The sequence below is a fragment of the Anas platyrhynchos genome, chromosome 7, assembly GCF_047663525.1.
Source record: "Anas platyrhynchos isolate ZD024472 breed Pekin duck chromosome 7, IASCAAS_PekinDuck_T2T, whole genome shotgun sequence".
NCBI lineage: Eukaryota > Metazoa > Chordata > Aves > Anseriformes > Anatidae > Anas > Anas platyrhynchos.
In genome coordinates, this window is record NC_092593.1 from 15663747 (window position 1) to 15690552 (window position 26806).

Here is a 26806-nt window from a genome sequence, read left to right on the forward strand (position 1 = left end):
CACATCCACGTTTACGCTTGTGATCAAGCGATGAGGCTGGAGATACATGGCAGAGCACGCAGCTGTAAGAAGTCATGCCAGCCCCACGCTGCACCTGATGGCACTGGGATGGAGCAGCCTCCCTGCAGCGCTCGCCTGTGCTGAGGGGACAGGAGAAGCGCAGCAGCACCGCAAAGACCAAGCAAGTTTCACTGTTGCCACCTCACCCGTTTTTGTGCCAGGCAGGTCTCAAGACAGAATAGGAAAAGACTGCAGCTGTTGGTTTGCTCAGCCAATGTGACCGCAGTGACGCCTGCAATAGAGTATACAAGTAGCATGCTTTGTGGTATTATTTATTTAGGAACTGTGAGTAACTACAGCCGTAGCGTTCTCATCTTTGCAATTCTGATGGTTTAACAAACAGGGAAAACATTAGCATATTTTTATTAAGGTACAAAATACACCCCATTGTTGCCTAAAACATTTAAAAACGTGAGAAAAGCTCTGTATGCTCTAAATCAGATTAAAACCTTTCTGTATAAGGAATTGTGGCAATACTGTGTTTAGTATAACAAGAGTTCTTTATCAATTGAAAAGGAAAAGACATGCTGGCAATCTGAACTTAGCAACAAAGAGTAAAGCAGTTAAAAACCATTGTGTCATCCACATTAGTTGAGCTTTGAATGTTGAAGAGCAAATCATATGAAACACATACACAACTAGGTAATATCAAACAACCTAAGGTTGATATTGTACACATCTGTAATAAAGTACACTGACTACTTAATTGTGAGGATTTAAGGTATTTTTTTTAAAGAGGTAACCTTTGAAATGCAAACGGTTGCACTTTACACACAAAGTGGAAAAGAAAAAGATTCACTTTTGGAATGATACATAGATATAAGACACTTTCTGGATTATGCATATCACCTTTCAGCCGCTGATATTACCTCTGAGCAACAGCAACAACAACAAAAAAAAAATTAAAAAGTGCCAATACTGTGAAAGGAAAGCAAAGTTATTAAATCTTGAGTGCATTAACAATTTCTGAGAAAAAAAAAAAAAACAACGCAGGGTTTTGGATTTTTTTGTTTCATTTTTTTTTTCTGCATTTTAAAAAAAGGCAACAGCCTTACTGGTGCAGGTTCAAGACGAAAACAAGACAGTCAAGCTCATAAGGTACAAATAAGGTCCTATATAGGTTAAGATTCTTTGGAAACTGCTAAGTATAAAGGAGTTTTTAATCCAGACTACTGTCTTTTTTTGACTACTCCAAAAATCTATGGGAGTTTCCAGCTTACCATCAGTTGAAATCTGTTTTGCAATTGCCAAACAAATGCAAGTGAATTTTTAACTAACCTGTGATTCCATTCACTCACATGCACATCGAAGCCACTGATTGTGCAATAACATCCTTCTCACAGCAGCATATATATGAATCATAAATCAATATTAAACTGACCAGAACAACAGAAAATATCCTGTCTTTGCAGTCTTTCGGTCTGTTTCTTAAGTCGGCAGCTGTAACTGCGCTGAGGTGACAGGTTCTATAAGGGAAAGTTGATAAGATTAGAACTGCACCAACAGCATGCTGAGAAAGGGCCGTAGATGTGTCTGAAGTTAGGACAATGAAATTACATTTAAAACAAATGCAGAAGGAATCATGCCAACATAGAAATTGCAATGCTGGCTGTATCAGACCTTCCCTTATAGAAGCTCCTGCTCTGGGAGCAGCGTGTTTCTTTGGACTGGAGAGATTCACTGCACGTCTGGCAAATGATTCCTTGTAAAGTAAACCTTAGGGAGCCAACTTAGCTGCAGTTTTGGCTGAGGAAAGTGATGTTATAGAGCTATGAGCTCAGTTACCATACTGCTTTGCTTTAAGAAGCTCAGAATATAATTGTAACTTGTTTTCCATACATTCTAATTTTAAAATAGACTGGGCAACTTACTTGATGACTTGCTTAAAGTAAATCCAATCATGCTAGCAACTTAGATTGCCTGCTGATTTCAATTAATGCCCATACATGAAGCAAACAGGTATCAACTGATCATGCTGAAAAAACAACCCCCCGAAGACCTATGTATCACACAAGGTGCTTTTGATAACTTGGTTTTCTGAGCCTTATAAGGAGAGTCTTTAAATATATTTTTATCAATTTTGTTTTCTTTGAGCCTTGTTTCATTCTTCCTCCTCCTCTTCATCTTCTTCTCCTTCGCCTTCGCCTTCTTTTCCCATTGTTTCCACAAGGAGTTCTGCGGTGCATGTTGCTTCCCCAAGGCTGTTAACAGCTTTGCAGGTGTATTTGGCATCATCGTCCCCACATACTTCAGAAATAGTCAAAGAACAGTTCCCCTCCTCATCATAATCTATCTGAAAGTGACGGGACTCCTTGACAGGCTGATCATCTTTGAACCACATTACCTCAGGGTCAGGATAGCCTGCAATAGTGGAGAGAGACCAGCAATTGCAATAAACGAGTATTAACTCATCTGTAATTACTTTAAACTCCAATTTCACATCTGTGTATGGATATGGCAATATGCTGATACACAGATATTGCAATGAATTCAGTGTAAAATAAATGCAAATGATCTGAGTTTTTTTTTCTTTTATTTTTTTTTTTAAAGTTAGCTCTGAGGTACTGTCTAGATATCACTTTCCATCACTTTTTCAATGTCTCCAGACAGCTTTTCGTACGTCTTGATCATCAGCCAGAAAGGGACTCTTAATAGCTTGTGTGAGGCTTACCTTATGGTGCAGCTTTTGTGGGACCTGCAGTTCCCACCACTGAGATTTAGGGTGTAAAGAGGATGGTATTTAGGGCTACAACTACAATTCAGAATCCTTCTCAGGTTGCTTTGTTGCAGCTGTTCTGAATTTTCCTCCTCTTATTGTGTTCCTGACAAACCAGACCATCCTGTGAGGTGACCATGGAACTCGTTTCCCATTTGTCTTTGTTAGGATAAACAAGGGAGTCTAAGAAAAGCATTTTAATTATGCAGCTCGGAGGGAGTTTCCAAGCCTTTTGTGAAGCAAATGGCTCTGCTGTACTCGAAGCACCCGGAGCAGGGCTGTACAGTACATGCTGAAGAACAATCCCTTATACAGTACTCTTGGCTGGTGGAGCAAACCAAAGGCTCATCTCAGCCAAGTCCTGGACTGTGACGAGAGGGTGACTTCCCGCTGAACAGAAATAAAGTGCAGGAATCCCTAGTGCACAACGAACATTACAGAGATGCACTGGAAAGTCTAGAACATCAGCGGTTCCAAACATCCACCCGTTTTATTCCATGCAGTACTTAGGCACATACCCCTCACGCTGAGCATCCATCAGCACCAATAATCCATCCTCACATCTCCGCTGTGAGGTAGGAAACACAGGCAGTGAAAGAGATTAGGAGCACAGAAACAAGCAGAAGGTCAGTGAAGCAGGTTCTGAAACTCATTTTAAAATTAGAAATTGTCTAATTTTTAACGCATGCAGTATGGTACCCACTCTATCCATTTTGTTTTAACGGCTCTTCTCTTCCTAATCTCCAGTTTTTGTCAACAGCTGTAACATAGGAGCTTCAGTCTCATTGCAATAGAAATGCAAGCGGTCAGCCTTCAGGGTATGAGGCTGACCAAGCGAAGCTCCTTAGGAGTCCCCTCATAAACTTGTTCTATCTGCATATTCCAGTCTGAATTTTCTTCCTTGAATTTGCAAGTTAAAACAACAACAAGCACATGCTGTTTGCTAGCTGTGACTTTGGTAATGAGCACAATTATATTATTATTTCTTCTGCAAACACAGTTAGGGACTTCTTTGCCTTTAACACAATGCATGCATAGCTTAAAGTCATCTTAATGTCACCTGAAACTTTCATTTCAGACAATGACTCCCTACTTGTTCTTAGTTTCTGCTTATCAATCTCTAAGAGTAATTCTTGCAACTTATGGCACTACATTGCATCTTTTTTTTTTTTTGTTCATTTTAATTGTTTTGACCCTCAAAAATCATCCTACTGTTCCCACTCGGTATTGTAAATTAGTGACTCACATGTTGACTTTTGGAGGCTCCTGCTCTATGGCAAGCACAGAACAAGCCCATGCTGCTCCCAGTAAATTCTGTTACTACAACACATCCATGCTGTGACATGCAGATATTGGTAAACCAAAATGACACCAAAACAACAGTAACACAGGGAAAAAAGAGCTAAACTACAGCACACTGCAGAAAGCTGGCAGGGAAAAAAGAAAGAAAGAAAGAAAGAAAGAAATATGCTAATTGAATGTACCTTCAATTTTGCAGTCAAATCTAGCAGCACTTCCTTCCACAACCTCCATGTCGAGGATGGTTTTAGTAAAATATGGCTTTACATGGGGCTTTTCCTCAGCCACTTCTTCAAGGAAAGCATCTGGAGGAGATTGAAAAGGTAGTTAGTTATTTTACAGGGGATGTTCTCAAAAGATGCATTGCATTTTTTATGGTAATGAAAGCATCTTTCATTTAATTCACTTAATTCTTCAAGGCTGATGGGACAGTCAGGACATTAACTGCTTAGTTCTGTGCCAGTCTTTCACAACTGAACAACTATTCAGACCATAAATAGAAAGAAATCAACATGCAGGCCAACCATGCTATGAATAATCTTTGTTATTTTTTTCCCCCTTGAATTTGCTTGTATGCAAATCCAGACATCTGCTCGTCAGAGGGGTAAAGTACTTCAACTTGGATCAGGCCCCCCCCAGTCCGTGTGAGAGTGGCAGGATGACTGGCTTCATTTCCAGAAGTGTCAAGCATCTGCACCTCTGATCGATATACACCACAAATCCACATTTCAACTGGGGACTTAGGGGAATAATGTAGGCACGTTCTTTTTTAATTATTATTATTATTTTTTTTTACTTGTATTTTTTTTTGGAAATGCTCCTGTCTGAGAGGCACGGTTAAGCCCCAGTACAGCTCTTGGTTACAGCAAGTGTTAATACTTTACTGCTTGCTCGCTTGCATGAGAAGCTAATACATCACTGCAATCTTTGTATAAACACACATTCCCAAACTGATACAAAGTGCAGCTGACAAATCTGCCTTAATTCCTTGCCTTTAAAAAGAGAACAATTTACTGCCAGTACTTACACTGGGGCATTCTGAATAGCAGAATACAAGAACAATGACTTTTTGATATATATATATATATTTATAAAAAAAAGAAAAAGAAAAAGAAAAAGGTAACAACAAAAGAGAGAGAGCAGAAATAACCTACTTGACAATTGGTCTCTAGCATTTTGTCGAAAGTTTTAGTACGATTGATGGAGAGGTAAAAAGGTGGTGCAGCAAGGTTCTTACCTTCGTTCTCTAGTTTGTCTGCATTTATCGGGCTGGTGGGCGAGCTCCCAGAGGCCTTCCTCCCACTCATACCAGAAATCATTGCCATGGATGACAGTCTTCCTATTGCTCGGACAGCATGGCCTGTTTTCTAAGACATAACACAAAAGGCTTCTGATCAATCCAATCCAAAAAGCATGTGATTTTCTGTAACAATGGTGCTTCGGACAAATTAGCTGGGATCTCTGCAAACCGCACTGGAATTGTTGGACAAACTGCTTATATATAGCTCTGATGTTTTAGGAGAGACAGAGCAGGCTGGTCTGAATTACCAAATTTAGTTGCAGATATAAACTTCCCCTGATGAACTCATACCTAAATGAATGTCTCTGTTAGCTGAGGATAAGAAGCACTGTGCAAGAGGACAGCCAGCAAAAAAGCTATGTACTGTTTAACTGGAACTTAGTTCTGGAGGAGGACGGGTTTCTCGATAGCCTTATGGGCTGGACTGAGTTTCATCAAGAATTAACAAGCAGCTAATACGAAACGGATGAGAAAGTACCATCTGCATGATGGAAGCAGACCTCTGACAGGCTCGAGAATCAACTACCAGGACACTAAAATACACTCAAACTACATGGCCCTAGTACGGACGCATGTATTTTTGTACAGCTTGCATGAGCTCCTAAGAAACACGTAAAATAGACTGTAAGAGGAAATATAATTAGATTTACATAAATCAGTATTTTTTTTAGGGTAATTAAAAAGCTGGATCCAGCATTTTATGTATCAACTACCCTAGCTATCAGAACGGCACAGATGGACCTGCTACAACAGTTCCAGCGTTAAGAAAAAAGAAGACACGGACACCAGATAGGGCAAATAAAATTGTTACACCAGTCTGATTGAATCCTGAGCTTGGTGCCTCAACAGGACAGGGACTAGGGGTTTAGGAGAATGAAGCTACCTCAAAATGAAGGTATTTTTAGACAGGCCAGGTAGATAAGCTTTTACCACAGTGTTCAGATTTCTTAAGGGTAGCATAAACCCCTGGCCCTCAGCAGCACAGAGCAGGCAGGGAGGGAAGGCACTCAGACCCCCAGAAGCACAGGCAAATCTATGCTTGGGCTCATGACCCCTGTGCCTTCCAGTAGCCTGACTCGGATTCACGTGTTACATGTGTGCAGCCGTGCACCTTCCTCCTGCTCACCCATAGGCACCAAACCTGCTCACTGCATTCACACGCTGCCCACTCTGGAGTTTTCCCTTGCAGCAGAAGCTGCCTGGCACGACGTGTTTCTTGGAATCACACACATTAGAAATACAGAGACTTATTAGGATAACAAGCACACTTGTATATCCTCTTCGTTACCTGCCATTTTCTTCTGGCCATATATTTCTTCATCCTATCTTTGGAAAGTTTTTTGGCTTCCATGTTTTTGGTGTCTTTTTGCAGCCATGGATGCTGAAGACATTGAGTACAATTTAAGCGACTCCTGTTTTTACATAAAAAGACTAGTCAGTGTTGCCATTAACGGTAGCTGCTTTAACATTATTTCTCTCTCTCTTTTCTCAGAGCTGATTTTTCTGTTTCCTAAATTTAGCATCGTAGATCACATGGCACTGCTTTCCCAGCCATGCTCTCTTCCCAAACTCACTTTCTCAATTTCTTAGCTTTTTTTTTTTTTTTTTTTTTTTTTTTTTTTTTTTTTGAGAGAGAGAGAGAGAAAGCTGTGCATTTTCATGTGTGTGAATAAAACGTTACAAAACAAAGCATGAAAAGCCATATGTTTTAGGCATGGAACATATACAACAGAGCCTTGATGGCAATGATCCAGTTACCTCATGCCTGCCCTGTCCCAGATCTCCTTTTCTTCAATTACGGAAACTTCCCCTTTCCCACCACTTAATACCCTCCTTCCCTGCAGCACTAAACATAAAAAAAAAAATAAAAAAAGAAATGTCCAGTTCTCTGACCAAGCCACACCCATTCTCCATTTTGTTCGTGATGCACACACAAGTAACCCTCTGTTCTCTACCATCCGATTGCAAACTCATTGGAAGAAGAAAGTTTCCTCTCCTTGGTTTGTCCCTTTTTTTTTTTTTTTGGTCTCCTGTACACAGGGTTTCCAACTCTGATTTTTTTTTCTTTCCTGCCCAATTTCTAGATTTGTAGGAAAGCTGTGGTACTCAGAGGCACCGCATTCAAAAAGCAACACGCGAGCTAAACCTTGCGAAACTGCAGCCCATTCAGATCAAGACAGAGCATTTCATGCAGAAGCTGCAGTTCTTACACAGTGGTCACGCTACAGTAAAGGACGAGGGGGCACACAAAGCCTCAGGCTGCATCTTGCCTGGAGGAAAGCAAAAGCAGAACGTGCAGAGGATTAAAAGTAAGCCCTCCATTGAGCCCCTGCGCTGTAAACTAAACGGGAGCTGCACACACAGACAGGCGGGCACGCGGAGCTCCTTATAAAGTATTGCCAGAGGTGCCTGCAGCGATGTGGAGGTTCACAGCGGGGGAAACAAGAATGGCAAGTTCAGCTAAATGCAAACAGAGTGTATCAAGTCCAACGGCTTTACTTCATATCTTTCTTCAGTAGATTGCTGATAAAGTCCTTGGCATCGTCAGAGATTTCATCAAAAGCCTCATCATCGAAGTCCCACGTTGCTGAGGTCACGTTGGCCAGGGTTTCGTTGTCGTTGTCTCCCATGAAAGGAGAAAGTCCACTGACCCTGGGGGCAGAACAGACAGACGGACACAGAACAAACAGTGACATTTTGCAAATGGAGGAAATTAAAATCCTGCATGGCAGCTCCGATGTCCTGCAGAGCTGTGTCAGTAAAAGCTCCCTTCACCCTCCCCCTTCTTTTTAATAAAAAAGACACAAAGCTCACTACAGATAGCCATGTGGGGAGGAAACTAGAATTTTGACTGCAAAACTGAAAGGAAAATGTTTCTGCTTCTTTCTCTCTTCCCAAGATTTTTGAGGAGTGAAGTGGAACTAGGTGAAAGTGGAGCATACCAGCTTTTCAAGTGACTTGTGTAGTTCTGCATAAATAATACTGCAAATTTCACACCAAATTCAGTTGAATATATTTTTGTGTGTGTGTGTGTATGTATGTTTTCAGAGTGACCTTACTACCCTTACCATCAAATCCAGGTTTCTGTACATTTTATTCCATTTATTTATGCAGAGAGAGGCCAGGAAGAAAAATGCTGCATGAAATCAGGACATTCAAGGGGCTGTTTTGTAAACAAAACCACACTCAACCCTCTCCCCGCCGCAAATTATACTGCCAGATAAAAGAGTCCCACATCACTGCAGGCTCTAGAGTTATGCAGATGCACCCAGAAGTATTTTGGTCTTTATGTTCTCAGTCAGTCATCATGATGCGTGAAATAGAAATAATACTCTTTTATAACATAAGTTGAGCTTCCAGGGCTTTTAACTCAATGTAACTGATAAATTGCAAGTGAAAGGCAATTACAGAACATCACAGTGTCATTTTTGCAGAGTATCTTTCCCTCGTTGAGCTTTGTTGTTTATTATACTGTACCTTTGTGCATCCAGATACTTCTGGTATCTGTATATTTCACCCTTTCAGTAAAAAATTTCAGGCGAAAGGTTGCTTTAGTCCTTGGAACCGCAAGCTATACAGTTTTCCAGGTCTTCTCCCTGGCATGCAATTTACATAATAACCTATTCTTCATGAAATTTTACAGACTTTATTTCCTTTCTCTGTACAATCATGTAAACTACTCTCTTAAACAACCAGTTACATTTCAACAGTAGTGTTGTACTGTTTTTGTTTTTGTTTTTTTTTCCTTTGGAAAAATAAATGGAATTTATTAGCGTTCTGAAAATATTGTATGGAAAAATATTGCAAAGCCACTGAATATCACAGAACAGATTGGTAAAAAAAAAAAAGAAAAAGAGTAGGGATCGAATAAAGTGAGCTATTAGATTAATAATATTAGTATGATCTCCAGTGAAATTATTTTGCTATGTTTTGTTCCTGGTTACATTCAAAATCTCATTCAGAATTTGTTCTTATGGATTATACTTCTATAGGCAAAGCAGGAAGACACTCTTTGAAGTCTCAGGCGAAGCAGACACAAAATCTTTTACCATTTCTGGAAGCTGTGTGCAGTACCGTGGAGTGCAGAGTCGTACACGTATACTTCAGAAATTTGCTAGTAATAATACATGAGATGAAGATAAAAGGTTGTTTTTTTCCTCAGGCAGAAGAAGGTAAATCAAAATAGAAGGAATCTGCTGTCTTGTTGTCCATTATATGGTGTGCATTCAAACAGAAATGTGAAGCCTGCCTTAATAAATGTAGAAGGTGGCACAACCCATTTATGAATGTATCGCAGACACAAGTTACAGAAAGCTGAAGGATTAACACACACACACAAAAAATACTCACAAAACCAACCTACTTTCTCGTAACTGTTCTCTGTCTTTGACACTTACAGTTTGCCAGGAGAGGTTTCATGCCTGACAGCACTGGCGAGCTGGTGTAGCCACTGCAGAATGAGAAGGACTCTGTTTTGCCCTCACGCACATCAGCAGTCCCGGCCAGGTCAGGTGCTGATGCAAAAGCTCTGTCCTGGAATCTGCAAAGCACTCCTGCAAAGCCCTAAATCTCTTGCCTTTTCCTGTTTGTAGTCATAGACCATCATTCTCCATAATGTTTTAGGAGGTGAAAAGATCTCATCCATATCGCAAGTCTAGATTTTGGCTTCCAGATATCAATTTTTTGTCTTTTTTGACTATGTAGTAAGCACAATAATCTTTCAAGCAATTCAGTGGCTTACAAAAGAGCTCACAATTTATACAAATGACAGGTTTGTGAGATATTTCTTTAACTCATTATCAATTTAGGAGATGCACGTCTTCTTCCTTCATGCTGTTAGACTTCCAGAGGAAACACTTGGGTAGGCAGAGCAAGAACAATCCCGTTTCCCTTCAACACTTTGTCAAAGGATGGCAAATGTGACCTTTGCATAGTATTACCACAAATAGTATTATGCAGCTCTTGTGCTATAATAGCTTGGCCTATTTCCAGAGATTAAAGCTGCTGTATTGAGAAATCACTTTCATGCTAAAGAGGCTGCTGCAGATATTGCCCATTGCTCCACGCTGATATTGCAGATGCAGGGTTTATAGAGACATCTCAGAGACAGCTAGCTTTCAGGGCAAAGGGAATGCGTGTCACACACATCTTCTGAGAGATGAGGATAAACAGAAAATTAAAGAGGTTAAAAAGAGGTTGTTTGGCTTTTTTTTTTTTTTTTAAAGTATTGCGTGACAGGATTATCTGCTAAAATCTTAATTGCTTTTGTAGGATTGACCCATTCCATGCATTTTGTAAATTGTCAGGTTGGTTCCCATTAAGCTGCCATTCGCTTTGCCATTCCAAACCCAAGTGTAACAGTACCCATTCCAAGCTTTCAATGAATGTGTTTTTGTATTTCTGTATGTGCTGTGCCAAATTTATATGTGTACAGAAAGTAAAAAACAAACCAAAACCAAAAAAAAAAAAAAAGAAGCTACTAATGTAGGTTATACCCAGAAATTCTTATCTTTATCACAGATCTCACTGACCTAAGTCTTGGTTGTTCGTTTCTTAATGGCCATTTAAAGTAATAATAGCCCAGCAACTCTTTTGACAGATTATGGAAACAATTTCTTTTTGGAATGCTGCAGCTAAGTGATAAAGATGAGCTACCTCTCCAGAAAATTAATACTGAGCTTACACTGTGAAGTTACTATTAGACAAGAAGCAAGTTGTTTACTGAAAACATTTTTCCAGCTACTTAACCAGGCATCTTCCTGGCGTGGTAAGAACCATTTGTTTAAAAAGTCTTTCACGGTTTCCACTTCTAAATAAAGGAGAAAGATATTTTATCCTCTAGATGATCCTTAACATTTATTGGTCTGTTCTAATGAAGCTCTCAGGGCAGGTTTAGAAATCTTAAGATCAAAAGGGACCAATGTAGTCACCAGTCTTACTGCCTGTGTAATGAACACCACAGCATTTCACTTGGAAATCTGTGCATTAAGACTGTCACTAATCCAGGAAAGATGAGCTTACTGCATGTCCCAAAAAGTCAGACTCTGAGCGTTCCTCTGCAAGCAGCATCTACAGCAGCAGCTGCTGACACTGAGCTCCTCCTTACTGTTTTTGCATTGCATTAATGGTGAAAAAAGCAACAAATTTCAGTATGAAGAGAACTTTATCTCAATCTGATAAAAACTGTGCAGGTCATGCTAAATAAGCCCATTTAGGCTTATTGAAGAACATGTAGTAATTTAATTCTTTTACAAGTGAAATAAAACAAATAATTAGACCCACTCTACTTTGTTGAAGACTTGCATCCACTGTACAAAACAATCTTTTCCTTATCTGAGGGCTGACTCACACCTGCACCAGTCATCAAGGGGAAGAAATGGACCACTGAGACCCATGTAAACGAATGCAGCTCATTGCTGAAGCCAGGCGAGTACTCTGCTCTCATCCTTCTTTTACGTGCCTGGTGGATTAATGTGGAATCACACCTTGCCAGTGCCACTGACCAAATTATTCATTGCCTTTTGAGCAGTAGAATTGTGACATCAAAGGCCTCTTAACTTGCTTTATTGAAAGAACAAGGCATGCTCTCTCATATTTATATTAACACGGCTTAAAATTTTAATATGACATAGAGCCGAATGCAAGTCAGCAGAGAGTGCTGTGCCTTGTCAAAGTCCCAAAATAAAATAGAATTTAGAAGTTGCTTCAGAGTACTAAATATTGGAACTACCGGCTATCCAAATGTATCACTGGAAAATAACTAGAAATAGAAAAAAAAAAAACAACACACACCACCCAAAAAAACAAATTTAGTAAAATAAATTGGACAGAAAGAGCTGGAAAGAATTCAGGAGGTTTTAACCTTCACTAGATAAAGGTTACTGCAAACACAAAAAGAAACACTGAAATAGACATAAACGGAGATGATATACACAAGCTATAATATTTGTGGCCTGTTACTTCAAAGGCAATATATCAACTTAAATATCTGGGACAGTACTGTGATGCAGAACAGGACAGAGAGCAAGATAAAAGTGGAAGATAAAAAGCATGAGGTGGAGAATACAAATAGGGAAATTTAAGGAAGAACAGAGAGTGATGAAGAGACACAACTAAATGAGTTATCCAGAAAGATTAAGAGGCTTTAATGTATAGCTTAGAAATGTGGAAAGGGTACACTATTAGTTGTAGGATTAAGTGACTCATGCTGTAAGGAAGACATGCAGCAACCCAGCAGAGTGCAATATCTGTATTTATGCCTGCATGGCAGAAGGAGAGAGGTTTTCCTGAAGGGTTTTGAAGGAGTGATTTCACTCTGTTTCTTACTTGAGGATACATCCCACCCATTAGTTATTCTGCAGGGAAGACCCTTCACCCACAAAGATCTCTTTGATAGCTCTCTGTGGAGCCTGGGTTTTATTTCTGTTGTGCAGGACATACCAGGAACACATTTCTCTCTAGGCTGCTCTCAACTCTCCTGAATCCTACCAGAAAAGAGGTGTTGTCAAGTCACGCAATGCTTTCTGCAGTTTCCCTTAAGGCATATGATGGACACAGCAGCAGCTTTGGGCCATCAGCTACCTGTAGCAGACCTGTCCTTAGGTCCAGTGCCTCAGCAGTGGTCACCTCTTCCTTCATGACCCCACTCACCACATCAGGGAGAGGGAGGATGTAAATGCTAAGTTACAAACCAGCGATGGTATGTGAGGCAGACACCAAGGGAGTGAGTCTCACACTTTGTGAATGAGATTTGGCAGTTCTGAGCTCACAATCAAAACAGGAAAGCAGAGTTACAACTAATGAGAGATCCAATTCTCAGTGACTTTTATTTGCATTCTGTAATGGTGATGTGATGGTCCCTTTTGGATCGTAGCTCACAGTTATAAGTCTGCAAAAATAGCTGGACTTTAAGGAAGTGAAGACAGATTTGGAGCCTGTCACTTTGGAGTGGGAAGGGAAAGTCCAAGCGATGACTCACACCTCTCCCCTCACTTCTGTTACTTTATTCTGATGGCAAGAAACAAATGCTGATTACTACTGCTGATTGTTATTGTGGTGATAGTTAGGCATCGAAAATGAGATGATTTTCATTGCATTTGGGTGATGTTACTTTCCCCTCATGGGGATTTAAACAAGTTAGACACATTAGCAAACAAATTATTTCACAATATATTTCACAAGGTACATCGGATCAGGTGTAACCACCCTAGTCCTATCAGCTGAACATTACAGCATCCAGGTATCTTCTGGTGGCACAGAAGAACTGGGAAGTTGCAGTCGTGCCGCTGCCAGCAGACTGACCTTTGGTGAGACATTTCACCTTTTCCCTCTCTGTTTCACCTGCTCTGTTTGCCTTGCCTACTTAGACGATGATGGTGTGACCCACCTGTAACGTACATGAGCAGCAGCCCTGGCTACATGACATGGGAAGACACACAGCTGCTGCCACTGACTTCTTCTGGGCTTGTCTGGCACCTCACATGATAGGTTACCTGCTTATACTGCAAGTACACAAAACCTCATCATGTACTTTGGTAACAGACAAAAGCAAAAGATGTTAAAACCCTCCAATGTGCGTGTCTCCTGTGAATGTTTTGTTCCTTAATGTGTAAAAGGCCTCTAGAGGGCAATGCAGCATTGATTTCACTGGTGATTTTTCCATAGCCATGCAGGCAGCCTGGGATCTCTGCATCACTTTTCCAGTGCTCTGTAACTCAGGAGGCCTCAGAAACTAGAGAAATAAATGCATTTGTCTTCTGATTACAGCTTGTGTGGTCTAAATTATTTGAACTACAGAATGATCCAAACGAGCTTTCAAGGTCCAGAAAAAAAATATGCTGAAAGTGAATGGAAAATAAAGGTCCTGTAAATAAACTGGCAGAGCAAAGTGACCTTGAAAAGTGTAGCACACTTCCCATATGAATTGAATAACAGAAACATTCAAAGTCTTTGCTGGGAGTAAGAAAGTTGATGCAGTAGCTTTTGCACAGGACTAGAGAAAAAATGATTTTTCTTAGTTTGGAAATGAGAAGGATATGAGAACAAAAATAGGCTGATAAGGCAAGCAGAATCACTGACAGACTGAGTAAAGGCGAGGCAAACACCTCCGCATTGCCAGCTGCCAGGGACGAGGCTGGCCAGGGAGGGGGGGGTTCTTTTTTTTTTTTTTTTGTTTACAGAACAAAGTAAAGCATCAACAGAAGCCTTTTAAAAGAACAAGTGAAAAGTACATCTCCCTTTTCCTGAATATTGAAACTAGAGTGAGGGAAAAAGAACTGTGCTCCAAATTGACTTTCCCATTTCATTCGTTTATATGGTATGATGTTTTTTATGTCACAGTTGGAGGAAGATCAACTGATGTACCAGGCATGAGACCTGGGAGATGCTATTTCCATATACATTTCTCTAAGCCCTCTGAAGTTCATAATCACGTTATCAAATCACATATAAAGATCACACCAAATACACACCAACCTTCCAAAGTATTTCCATGAAGTTTATCCATGCTACTTATAAAAATATTTATCTAATAGTTTGCATTTAATAATAAATGAAAATGCACCGTGAACAGATAAAGTAATGCTGGAGTATTTTAGTCTGTCCTGCAGAAGATGTACCCTGAATAAAAAGACCCCCAAATTTCACAAAAATCGTCTCTCTTGAGAATAAAAGAATAGGAAGATACTTAGCACATGACCAAACATTTTTCTTAAACAGCTTGAAGGAATAATAGTTTGAAGTTAATAATAAAATACTGACACGTTGTCCTTTAAATGAGATGAAGTGTTGCTGGTTTATGATGTAGGATGTGTAACACTAAATGGCTAAATTTCCAGAACTTCTAATTCTGCAGTTCACCAGTTATACCCTTTAGACAACAGAGAATTTTTATTAATCATGTTGGAGGTTGCAGTAGAATAAAATAATAAATAAATAAATAAAAATTTGAAGAACACCGAGGAGTTGATGGAAATTTCATGTGTTCATAAACTGTAAGGATTTGAGTCACAAATAGCAAAGTACTCACAAGATGTAGCAGATAACTCCTATACTCCACATATCTGTTTCATATCCAATAGGTTCATAGTTTATAACTTCTGGAGCCACAAATTCAGGTGTCCCAAAGAGAACTTTCAGAGAACCTGCACTTTCTGTGAAGAATGAAAGAGAAAACTGTTAACTGCTGCATGCAGGATTTAAGAATTCTCCAGTTATTCTCCAACAACAGAAAAACCACTTTTGCTCTCATATTTGTGGTTTTGTTAAAGATTCTTACCTGAAAAACATAAATCATGCCTGAACTGCTATTGTCTCAGCTGACACGTGAATAGTAAAAAAGAACGACATGTTAAGCATCCTTTACCACACAGTACAAGGCACATTCTAAGAAGGTTATTATTGCAAGGAGTTTGCACAACACCAGGACTAAGAAAGAAGAGAACTTTTAGTGTTTAATTAGGTTTGCATGTTCTGAAGTACACGAGTGTTTGAGCCTCCATTGCTATAAGCAGCTTCACAAGAAGATTTCAGGATTCTACGGTTAAAGATGAGTTTTCACAAATTATTCAAGATTTATTAAAGCCCAGGGATCTGTATTTTATGGCAGAGATAAAGTAATGATAAAGTAATAATAACAAGAAATATTTATTTTAATCCAACATATTTTTTATAGATTAAAGAGGAAAGAGTATCAATACCGGGTCGCAAGTGTCACAGATAGGAGGTGAAACAAGAAAACAAGATGACACACACCTAATGGATCACTACCTTATCAATAAAAGTGGGTTTGAGCCTGCTCTTGAAACCAGACATGACTACAAGCATACCTCTGGAGCCCCAAAGTGGTGAAAAAAGGGGAGATATCTTACATTTAGCTCTGCTTGTGGATGCTTCTGAAATGATCCACAACCAAGCTACTGCTAGCAATATGAACTGTAAGAATCATGACATAGGACATAGGAACTTTGTCTTCATCTTTCTTGTGCTGACCCACTGGTATTACTCTACTGGAAAATGTAGTGATGAAGGTAGAATAAGAACCAATACAGAATCTAACATTACCAGTTTATGCTACCAGTATGCAACTAGGAGTGGTATGTCTAATTTTTACTGATAGTATGAAACACAATGTAATTCACTAAGAAGGTACTAGGTAAATCTCAATAGGCTCAGTTTCTTTGATGGCTATTCTAAATAGGATGGGAAGAAGAGGAAAAGAATAAGCAAGGGCAGGCAGGAAGGAAACTATAAGGAATAAATTAGTGATGGGAAAAAAAACACAGTCCCAATTTAAAAAAAAAAAAAAAGTATTATAAAAGTAGAAAAATGTCAGGAGATAAATTGTTTCTGACTTCAAACAGGCTTGGATTTAGGTTGAGATACTTGTGTCCAGTCTGCACATGTGCCTGAATAATCAGCATTTGCCTTAAGTGAGACACATTGCACTGTGCTTATCTTTTGTGCAAGAGTAGCGTCCAGATTAAGCACAGTACAATGACAGAGAGAGGAACCATCCCTCTCCCAAAGAGATTACCATCTAAACAAAGCAGATATGAATGGGAAGAAAAACAGATGTAACAGATTCCAATCCTACTTCTGCTAAGGTAACCACATGCAGAGATTTGCAGCTCTGTTATCAAGAGAAAAGGTTGAGAAAAACAAAACAAAATAGCAGGTCAAAGTTTTGAGAAGACTACAATAAAAGCTGCTTGTCCACAACACTGAATCAGTACAGAGCGTTTTTATTGACTCAAACTTCCATTACCATACTTTGCAACATAAATGCTGATCCAAATTCTGATGATGCATTTACAGTTACCTCCACTTAAAACTGTTTTGTCATTTCATAAAACATAAGCATGCATCTATGCTGGTACTCTTATGATTTATGTAAATCCCCACTTTACAACATGAAAATTGAAGGATATATGGGGTAAAGAACTTCCCTCAGGATTGAATGGTATGCTTGTAGGTAATTTAGGCACCACCATAGTGAATTCACTCACAGTTGTGCCAGTTTCTCATTTTGAATGTTGTGAAACACTTTTTGCACTGCTCAGATGTGTTGATAATAAATTAATTGTGGAAACCTCATTTTCACATGTAATCTCTGCTTTCAGAGACCTCTCTATGCAGAGAGAACTCTATTCTCCCCATGCAGGTTCACCAGCATCAAGATCCTTCCTGCCTGATTAACCTTTAAAAAGCACATGCAAAAGGTATCCCACAGCATCCCTATACTAACGAAACCAGAGCCTTCCTACAACAAAAAGACCCTTTTCCTAATATCCAAGCTAAATTGATTTAGCAAAAATGAGGACGTTTTCTCCATAGTGGTAATGAGAGATCCCCCATTCTTTCCAAAAACAAACAGGAAGCCTAAGATACCATTTTCCCCATTTTTTTTTCCACCTGTCCTTATGAAAAATTACCAAAATTTGTCACAAAGAGCCTATTTTCTAAAAGCTTCATTGTGATTGTCTAAATCTCAGGCTGGGATTTTCACATCCAAGTTTGGAAGCTTTTCTATGCACTGTGTAAACTACCATGAGCCACTGTGTATGCAAAAGGCTGGTGTATGAAATGTGCTGCCCATAGGTCAGAGGAACATTTTTTGAAAACACGGCATTTGAGTGCAAGCATACAAAGTGAAAGAACTGATACAGCATTTTCTGTGTATAAAAGAAAAAAAAAGAAGAGAATAAGACCTTTTCTGTGCAGTAATATGTCAACTCTTTACCCAGATGTTTACAAGCTTGGTACACAGAAGGATCTGTGTTTGGATATCACTTAGTTCAGACAGAAAGCTGACAAGCTAGCTGCAAACTGTTGCCGGCACTGTGTATAGTCAACTGATTAATAAAAAAATATCTTTACAGTACTCAAAACCCGTTCTCTTCTGCTCAAGAAGTTTATCTTAAACAATTTTCTACATGTGTTCCTCAGCACACCAAAAAAGGTCAGGAAAATATCCCACTGCGGCTTTGGTATTTCCTGACAGTATAAGAAAACTAATTAGCTGCGGCAAATGACGGCAGAAGGAGCTGATTCTATTTTCTCTAAAACTGATTGAAACAATGAATATTTAGAACCATCAGTTTGCGTTAGTTACAAAAAAAATAGAAATAAATCTCAGAAGCTGAAATGCAAAATCAGTCAGTGTTCCCTCTGGCAGTCCCTTGGTTGAGAAGTATCTGCTGCATCGGGGTCACGGACACAGCACGAGGGCTCCTAATCCCACATCTATCTCATCAAAGTGATTTGGACAGTCAATTTCAAAATCACAAGGCTTGAAGGAACACAAATGGAGGAATGTGCTGTCAGTTCTCCATGTAAGACAATTAGCAAAAAGAGGTCACGTAGTAAAAATTGTTTTAGCAAATGGAACATCAGGGGCATGGAACAGGAGGGCACTTTCTCTTGCTATGGAAATGCCACACACCCCGCGTTGTCCAGAACAGCAGGCTGGTGAAAGAAAGAGCAAGTACCTACAATGTAACTTTGCAAGAATTAGCAACGCATTAAGCCAAATGAATGTACAGCATTGTAAAACCCAAATCAGGTTCAGTGCCCACAGCTCTCATATTTTGACATAAAAAAAAAAAAAAAAGTTATATACAGTTTAGAGATTTGCCACATATGACGTGACTATAGCAGCTCACAAACTAGTATCAGCCATGCAATATACAGTGATGCCTCTACGTTAACAGAAAAATGGAAAACATAATGGGTATGAACGAGCTACTGAAAACAGGATCTTCCTTTTGCTGAATGTGGCTTTAACTGGGGTGTCAAGTTACGAAGGTAGCTGAAGAAATTTCTACAAAAAAGTGTTTTGTGTGCCTATCTGTTGCTGTTGAAAACCACTCACTTCAGCAGTAAAAGTATAGTTTCCCAGGTTGACAGCTGGAACATTCGGAGATGAAGTCTTTCACACAGCTGGTAACAAAAATGTCACCACTGGTGAAGGAACATAAATGGTGCCATGCGTTTTTTAATGAATGAAATAAACGCTTAGGTCTCTGAGTTCCAAGACTCATATAATGTTGTGCCCAAGATTCATGCAATGCGCTTTTGGAGTTGAATATCTGAAATCTGAAAAGCAGATTTGTTTTTCCCTATTTTTTCAACATACCATTTTTGGGTTGTTTTAGCAAAATTATATTCTTGGGTATGTTATAGTCTGTTACTTAAGTATCAAAAGAAGTAGGATGAGCAGAATATAGCAGGTAATATAAAACAGGTTTCAATTTCAAAATTTACTCTAATTAAAATGTTCTTTTTTTAATAAATATTAATTATAATTTTATTTAAAGAGTGAAGGGGAAAGATTATAACTAAGAATGTAGCTGTAGGCAACTTTATGCAGAGTTGTTCTAATCAATTTAATGGCAAAAGAGTGACAAATCTCAGCTCAGCCAGCATAACATCTTCATAAAGTGTTTTAGCTCCTTTTAATTCTTGGCATTATTATTATTTTCCCTCTTGTGAAAGTGCAGGATGAAAAAAAGATCAGTGTACGATTTTGGCATTAACACTGAGCAAACACAACTGGAGGGCTGCCTTCTAAAGCTGAGTTGACAATGAACAATATGAAGAGAAGAATCCTCCATGGTCTTTGGCTTTCAGATTGCAAGACTGCAGATCATGCTGGAAAACTTAGTCTAGAATGAATGAAAAGAAACAACTAAAAACAGAGGAAGAGGAGGAGCTTGTCAAATGGAACTTTTTTTTTCTCCCCCCCATTGTATTATTTTAAGTAGTATTATTTTATTAGTCGTTTTAAACATGACCAAAGCACACCTGGAATAGAATTTTTTTAGAAAAAAAATTTTATAGAAAAAAAATATAAAGAATTTATAGAATTTTATAGAATTCCTCCTATATTTTTATAGAAAAATATAGAATTCCTTTTTATAGAATTCCTCCTATATTTAACATATATAACAATATATTGCTAGTTAGGATGGAAAATGAGAACACTAATGGGTAGGTGTAAATTCAGTGTAACTATCCATACTTGAAAGTTTTCAGGAGCATCACCTTAAATCCTGCTGTTGAAAAAGTTTCAAATATTTGTAATACTACTCATGCAGATTGAGGTTTTGTTCCATTTCTTAGAGTTAGAAAGTTAGTGTTTTACAATTTCTCATAGTAAATGTAATATTTGTTAATATTAGTACTTTTGTATATTTTACCTTGCAATCTACACGTATACCATGGTCACAGAAAAAAACAGCTACTTTCTGCAAACTTTCAAAAATGAGGTGCCCTCCTCTCTCTCTGGAATGTGTTATTTTCCACTTTTCTATTTTTTACTAATTTCATACTTATTTGTATAAAACATGTCTGTTTACTCATTTAAATGGAAGAATAAAGTGGTAAGAATGATTTAATGCTTGTCCTGTCCTCTTCCCCATATCATACTGAAAAAGAAAAGTCATTACCTAATCTTCTTGCCAGTCCGAAGTCAATGAGTTTGATACTTGTGCCAGTCTTGTTGACACACATAATATTTTCTGGCTTCAAATCCAAGTGCACAATACCCTGCTTATGGATGTACTGAACTCCTTCTGAAATCTGTCTCATATATTTAATGCATTCTCTCTCTGTCAGTTCAAAGTCTTCATCAATAATTCGTTCAAAGAGTTCTCCTCCTGAAACCCTAGGAAAGACAGAAAAAAAGAGGGCTTCTGTACCATTTTCATTTTGAGAGTAATCAAACTATTCCTTTACACAAATCCAAATATTTCAAGCTTGCAGTAGTCACTCCAGAATACAATCTACATTTCTTAATGGCATTATCCTTTATCGTTCAGCCACCTGCACCAGGCTGTCAATTGCATGCAATGTGGTTGTCAGACCTCTGACGTGTCCATGCCACCACTCCAGACTCCAAACTGACGTTTCTCACTGCTTTCCTCCCTTCTATGCTCCATTACTACACAAGTGCAGGTAACATAATTTAGAAATTAAGAAAACTACAATACAGGATAGGAGGGGAAAAAAGTACGGATCAAGAGTATGATCCCAAAGTATGGGATGGGTCGTAGAAAAGGATAAAACTTACAGTGGATTAGCAAAAAGACATTTGGGAAGAAGGGAGGCTGAGGGTGACAAAGAATGTCTGCAGAAGGAAGAATTCAAATGATATGTTTAATTGGAATGTAAAGCTCAAAGGATAAATTTCTGACCCAAGTGAGCTCAGTGGGAATTTCCCCCTTAGCTATGGCAGGGCAATATAATCCACAACTCTTTCATTGCTTGTATTTTTAGCTGAACCATCACCACACTCCTTGTAGGTCAATTCCATTTTTATTCTCATTTAAGATGTGAAATAAGTGGTCTTTCACGGGTAGAATCTTGTGCATCAGACTCTCTGTGGAACTAAAGTGGGACAGTTCACATAGATTTAATAAAAAAAAAATGCATTTTTTTCTTTGTTGCTGTATTTTATTTATTTTATTTATTTATTTTTTTTAATTCTGAGTAATCACCAACTGTTTCATCTGTTCATGTCCAAAGATGGGAACTATGTTTTTGCATGCAGCAGATGAATGACCGATACAGAAGGGAGCAAGGGGTGTGCAGAGCAGATTTCTAATAGCAAATCTGCTCTAATTGAAATGTTTCATGGTCTTTATATGGCTTAACATTTTGCAGCATTCATGCTTATTGCCAAATGTAATTTTAGTTACAGTAAGAAAACACGCAAGTAAAAAATGGCCTTGCAATGTTTGCAAGTTGTCAGATACATGATTATACCCCTCATATCCTCTACTGAAATTGAAACATCTGGAGTTCTGGACACATCTGTTGCTTTAGCATTATATATTTTCAGAAAATATATAATCACAGATGCTACTGCAGTTTCCTGTTAACACAGAAATAGAACAGCACACACTTGACACATTCAGAAGTTGCATTGGATTAGAGCACATTTGTAACATAACGCCAATAATATGGGGATAGATATTGAAAAAACAGCTCTGATGAGTCTGGGATCAAGTATTTTGTTACTGCAGTAAGACATTAACCTGTATGGATGCGTTTATGAAAACATCTATATGCAAAATATTTATAACCAGAGCACTCTGCAATTCCAAATGATAATCATCCTGATACTAAAAAGTATGGATTCCTTTCTGATTGTTAACATGGATGTATTTTTAACAGAAAACTGACATATTTTTTAGATCCTTGAAGAGAAAGTTTTCCAGAAATTGTACGATTGCCTCAAGCACAACTTTTTAGCATACAATTTTGAAATGATTTACTGTTAATGCATCTGCATGCTGTTTTTACCTTAGGACCACCAGACACTCTGGAAACATCATTAAACAGCAATTGCATTTATAGAATGCAATTTTTTCCATTTATATCCTGAGTGAAATCCAGGTTAATTTTTCACAGGCTACGAAGCTGAACTGAACCAATGCAGATTTGGTCCTGCATACACACAGGAGGACCTGCTTCTGCAGGCTTTCCTCACACAGTCACAGCTGTCTCAGAATCCAACGTCTAATCAGGTTAATGTGAGGGAAATATTCTTCTCTATAGAGTCAGAGAATACACACTTAAGGTATTTGATTTTAATATTTTGGTCATGGAAGAACAGTGAGAAAATGCTACCTTGGGGATGCCCAAGCAAATACTCCCTGCATTTTGATAAATCTTCCTTTGAAACAAAACCAAAACCTTAGAGACTTTTGTCAACTTAAATCATACCAAATAAATGGAGACATGCAGAGTTGACTGCTGCAATTTTGCTTTAATAATCTTAATTTTCAACACAATAATTTTCTTATCTGTGTCAAAATAAACTGACTATCTGAAATATGTAACAATGTACTTTAAAGCACTAGCTGCCAATGCTGAATACTGTTCACAACGTGCTACTGTTTTTTAAGCTCCTTTTCCACTGAGATACTTATTTTGGAACAGATCCTGTATTATATCTGCAAAGGAAATGCCTGAGATTTGCCCCGACTTCTAACAAATGGTAGTAGATAAGAAGGTTTTCAGGGAAGAGCACATCAAATGATTGAATCACTATTGCATTTAATTTAAAATGAATGAGCAGAAAAAAAATAAAATAAATTATTACATATAAAATCAAACGATGCAAAATAGTGGCATGACAAATTGTAAAACGAGAGAGGAATTGCTGGGCAAAGTTTAAAAGCTTGTAAGAAAGACATAGGAATAAAATTAAAATGAAAAATTCAGGATTAATATCAGGAAGAAAAATCCAAAGGTGCTCCTTGTCAAAAGCTCCACTCTGAGTAACTGCTAAATTCCAGTCACTGCTAACATCTAGTTTAGCAGAGGACTAATGGCAGATGAGCTTGATTTATTTGAAATCTGCTTATTTATAGACTCTGGTAGGAACAAACAGAATAGCTTTGATATGAAGAATTTTTGAAAGTACTTGCAACAACTTCCCTGACATGCAAAGAAATATTAGCTTAATAGTTGAAACAGAAGTGGTCCATTGGAGCCTTTCTAAACAATACTGGTGCAGTTGCCATGCTGTGACTGTCACCTGGGAACAGTGACAGTGCAGAGGCCACCAAACCATCTGACACGAAGGTGTCACAGAAGCATCTCACTGCCCAGACCTGCTCCAGAGCAGGGACTGATGGCTATTGCCTGCCTGCTCCTCCTCCTATGGCTCTTAAAGCTATGGAAATTTCCATGTGGGGTTTCAAAACCCAGTGTAGCCACCAAAATCACATCCTAATTAGACTGGTTAGCAAAACTACTTTAAGTTTGTTTGTATTTTTGTGTATATATATTTTTAATAAACACCCTTTGTTTGCAGAGGGGAACTAATGGAGTGTAAAGCCCTATGATATTCAAACCTCTTTATACATTTCCTCGTTTTCCATTAGGTCTGCCAGCTTTCAATTCCAAGCTAAGTAGGGCTCCCTTCCCTTACCATCATCAGCTCGTTCAACTTCTGAATCTAAAAATAAAAGCACCGTCTTGCATGTAAGTACCAAGGTTGTATAACGGCATTTCAGTCTCTGAAATATGCCAGTGCAATAGCAGCTTTCACATAATCTAGACAAATGCCAAGAAAGCAAGATAATAGATAAAGTCTCTTTGGCTCTTAACAACCTATTTCTCGTTCAGCAGTTCCAGCCAGAAAAAAACAGCTTCTCCTTGTAGCAGACAGTGCATGAAAGTGCAGCTGTCTAGATGTGGCAGCAGCACAGTGGCTGATGTAACTTTTTGGGAAACCACATCAGCACAGATCAGGATTTCCTTTTCTTTCCAGCTGCTACTGCCACAAGTATGGGATTCACACTAAGCAGGTGCATTATGCATGATGCAAACATCACGTTGGTCATGCACGCTCATTCTTAGTGTTTCTGAAGTCTGACCACTACTTTCCACTCCTCAGTGTGCAGATACTTTTCTTATAATGAATTTTAGTTTATGAACATGCTCTCAACTTTCTCTTTTTCTGAAGAAAAAAAAAAAATCTATCTTCAATGCCTAAGTTCCAGCCCCGTGAGATGCTTTATAGCACTGCTTAAGGCGCTTTTCTTCTCCTTCCCACAGTGTTGTGGAGTTAATAGCCCAAAGCAGTTTTTGTGAGGTGAAGATAGGTATTGTTATCTTACTCAGCAAGTATATGAAAGCAACCTAGGCTGTCTTCAAATCCAGCTTTACTCAATTGTAAATCTTGTGATAAAGAGTGTAATGACTTTTAGGGAGATGAGAAACCCCCTTCTACAACTGCGACACCTGGACCTTGACACAGAATCTGGCTTGATATTAAGGGCAGATCAAGACATGTTTAACTAGATTATTTAAAAACAAACAAATAAACAAACAAACAAAAAACAAACAAAAAACAAAACAAAACAAAAAAAATATGAATATGGAAAAAAAATTTACAATTTTGAAATACAAATTTGGAAAACAAAAATACAAATGGGTTACAATGTAAACCATCTTTCTGCATCTCCTGGTCTAAATTTGAAGCATTCACTGTGCTGACCTGTGAATATTTCTTAGATGGATTTCCATTACTAAAAATTGTTTTACAATCAGAGCGTTTATGTTGTTGCAGGAAAAACTCATCAGACTAATCCCTTTTTAAGGTCTCTTAAAAATATAAAAACTGGATATTGCCCTTGATGTGAACAAAGTGTTGCCAATACCTCTTGGATACTATAAATTTCCCTGGGTGCGTTTTTCATAGAAATTCAACTATTTTGTTGTAATATAGCTTTAAGGTTTGCATTTGCAAGTATATCTTTCTTCTCTACAGTCTGTTATTCATCCATATTCAGTTCTTTGCAAGAGATAACTGGTTAGTGTTTAGGTGAAATTTGACACAAGCTTATTCAATATCTGTTTAGAACTTAAAGAAAAATGTTTTTTGTCCTCCCTAAGCAATTTTTTGGTTCTAAAAACAAGCCAAATTACAACTAACTTTTTTTCCTCCCCTCTCAAATTGGCAATAGAAGAGTGAGCTGCAGAAAAGCACCACACTTACTAGATTAAAAACCAAATGAAATAATGAAGTCTGCAACACATTGACACTGATTTTAAAGAAAGACATCACAGATTTACTTGCACAGTTTAAACAGCTTGGATGAATGACTGGAAAAACTTACAAGGTGTGAAACCCTGCAGACTCTGAAGTGTCTGTCAGTCACCCATATCTAGGTAAGTTGCTATTTTGTATGCACAATTATTTCCAATTTTATTAGGTTTGTTAGCGTGATTTGTTTTATACTTACATTTCCAAGACCATAACGATGTTGGCTTTTTCTTCAAAGGCATCTACACATTGGACGAGTTTTGGATGATGTAGACAGTTCATGATGCTGATTTCATCCCTTATGTTTTCTTTTTCCTTTGCAGAATATGCTTTGAAAAATTTTCCTGCCCACACTTTTCCATTCTTCTTTTCAACAAGCCTAAAGACTTGTCCAAATTTGCCCCTGAAAACATACATCTATTTCCATAAAATGTTTTTACAATGCATGGTCCACAAAGACTAGCAAAATTTTACTAAATATGCCGGTGCAACCACACCTATCTGAAATTAAAAAATCATCATATCAAGTACTGTTCTGCACTGATTTTGTGAAGAGTAATCTGCAAGCAATTTTGATGACTACCATATTTATTATTGATGACCCCAATTTTACAATTAACATCTTTTATACAAGAGGGTTCAAAAAAAGAACACCTAGCAGTCTTTAATTCATGCGACTCAAGTTTGACTGCATACAGTTTTCCATAGGCCATACACCTATGCAGAAGCAGAAGGTAGGAAACATCTCAAGTTTGAGGTGAAATGTCAGATTTAGATGTAGATGAAATCAGAACCTGAATGATAGTCTTCAATACTTTCAATTCACTTCACTGTATATGTACAATTGCACCTCTATGACACACTTATCCAC

The 26806-nt window shown here is 38.3% G+C and overlaps 1 protein-coding gene across 9 annotated transcripts in view; it reads right to left on the minus strand.

The window, feature by feature from the left end:
- Positions 1–316: 316 nt before the first annotated feature.
- Positions 317–26806, minus strand: part of MYLK (myosin light chain kinase) — a 209729-nt gene continuing 183239 nt past the window's right edge. For 7 of the 9 annotated variants that reach the window (XM_072040779.1, XM_072040780.1, XM_038182232.2 and 4 more), the window contains 8 exons: positions 26135–26338; positions 20822–21039; positions 15403–15526; positions 7875–8027; positions 6664–6787; positions 5313–5442; positions 4261–4380; positions 317–2421 (listed from right to left, as the gene is read on the minus strand). In XM_072040779.1, coding sequence (XP_071896880.1) covers positions 2162–2421; positions 4261–4380; positions 5313–5442; positions 6664–6787; positions 7875–8027; positions 15403–15526; positions 20822–21039; positions 26135–26338 — 1333 coding nt within the window. In that variant the 3' untranslated portion in view covers positions 317–2161. Of the gene's footprint in view, positions 2422–4260; positions 4381–5312; positions 5443–5666; positions 5797–6663; positions 6788–7874; positions 8028–15402; positions 15527–17099; positions 20039–20821; positions 21040–26134; positions 26339–26806 lie in introns of those variants that run through there. The other 2 variants (XM_072040784.1, XM_072040782.1) reach the window with 2 other exon arrangements.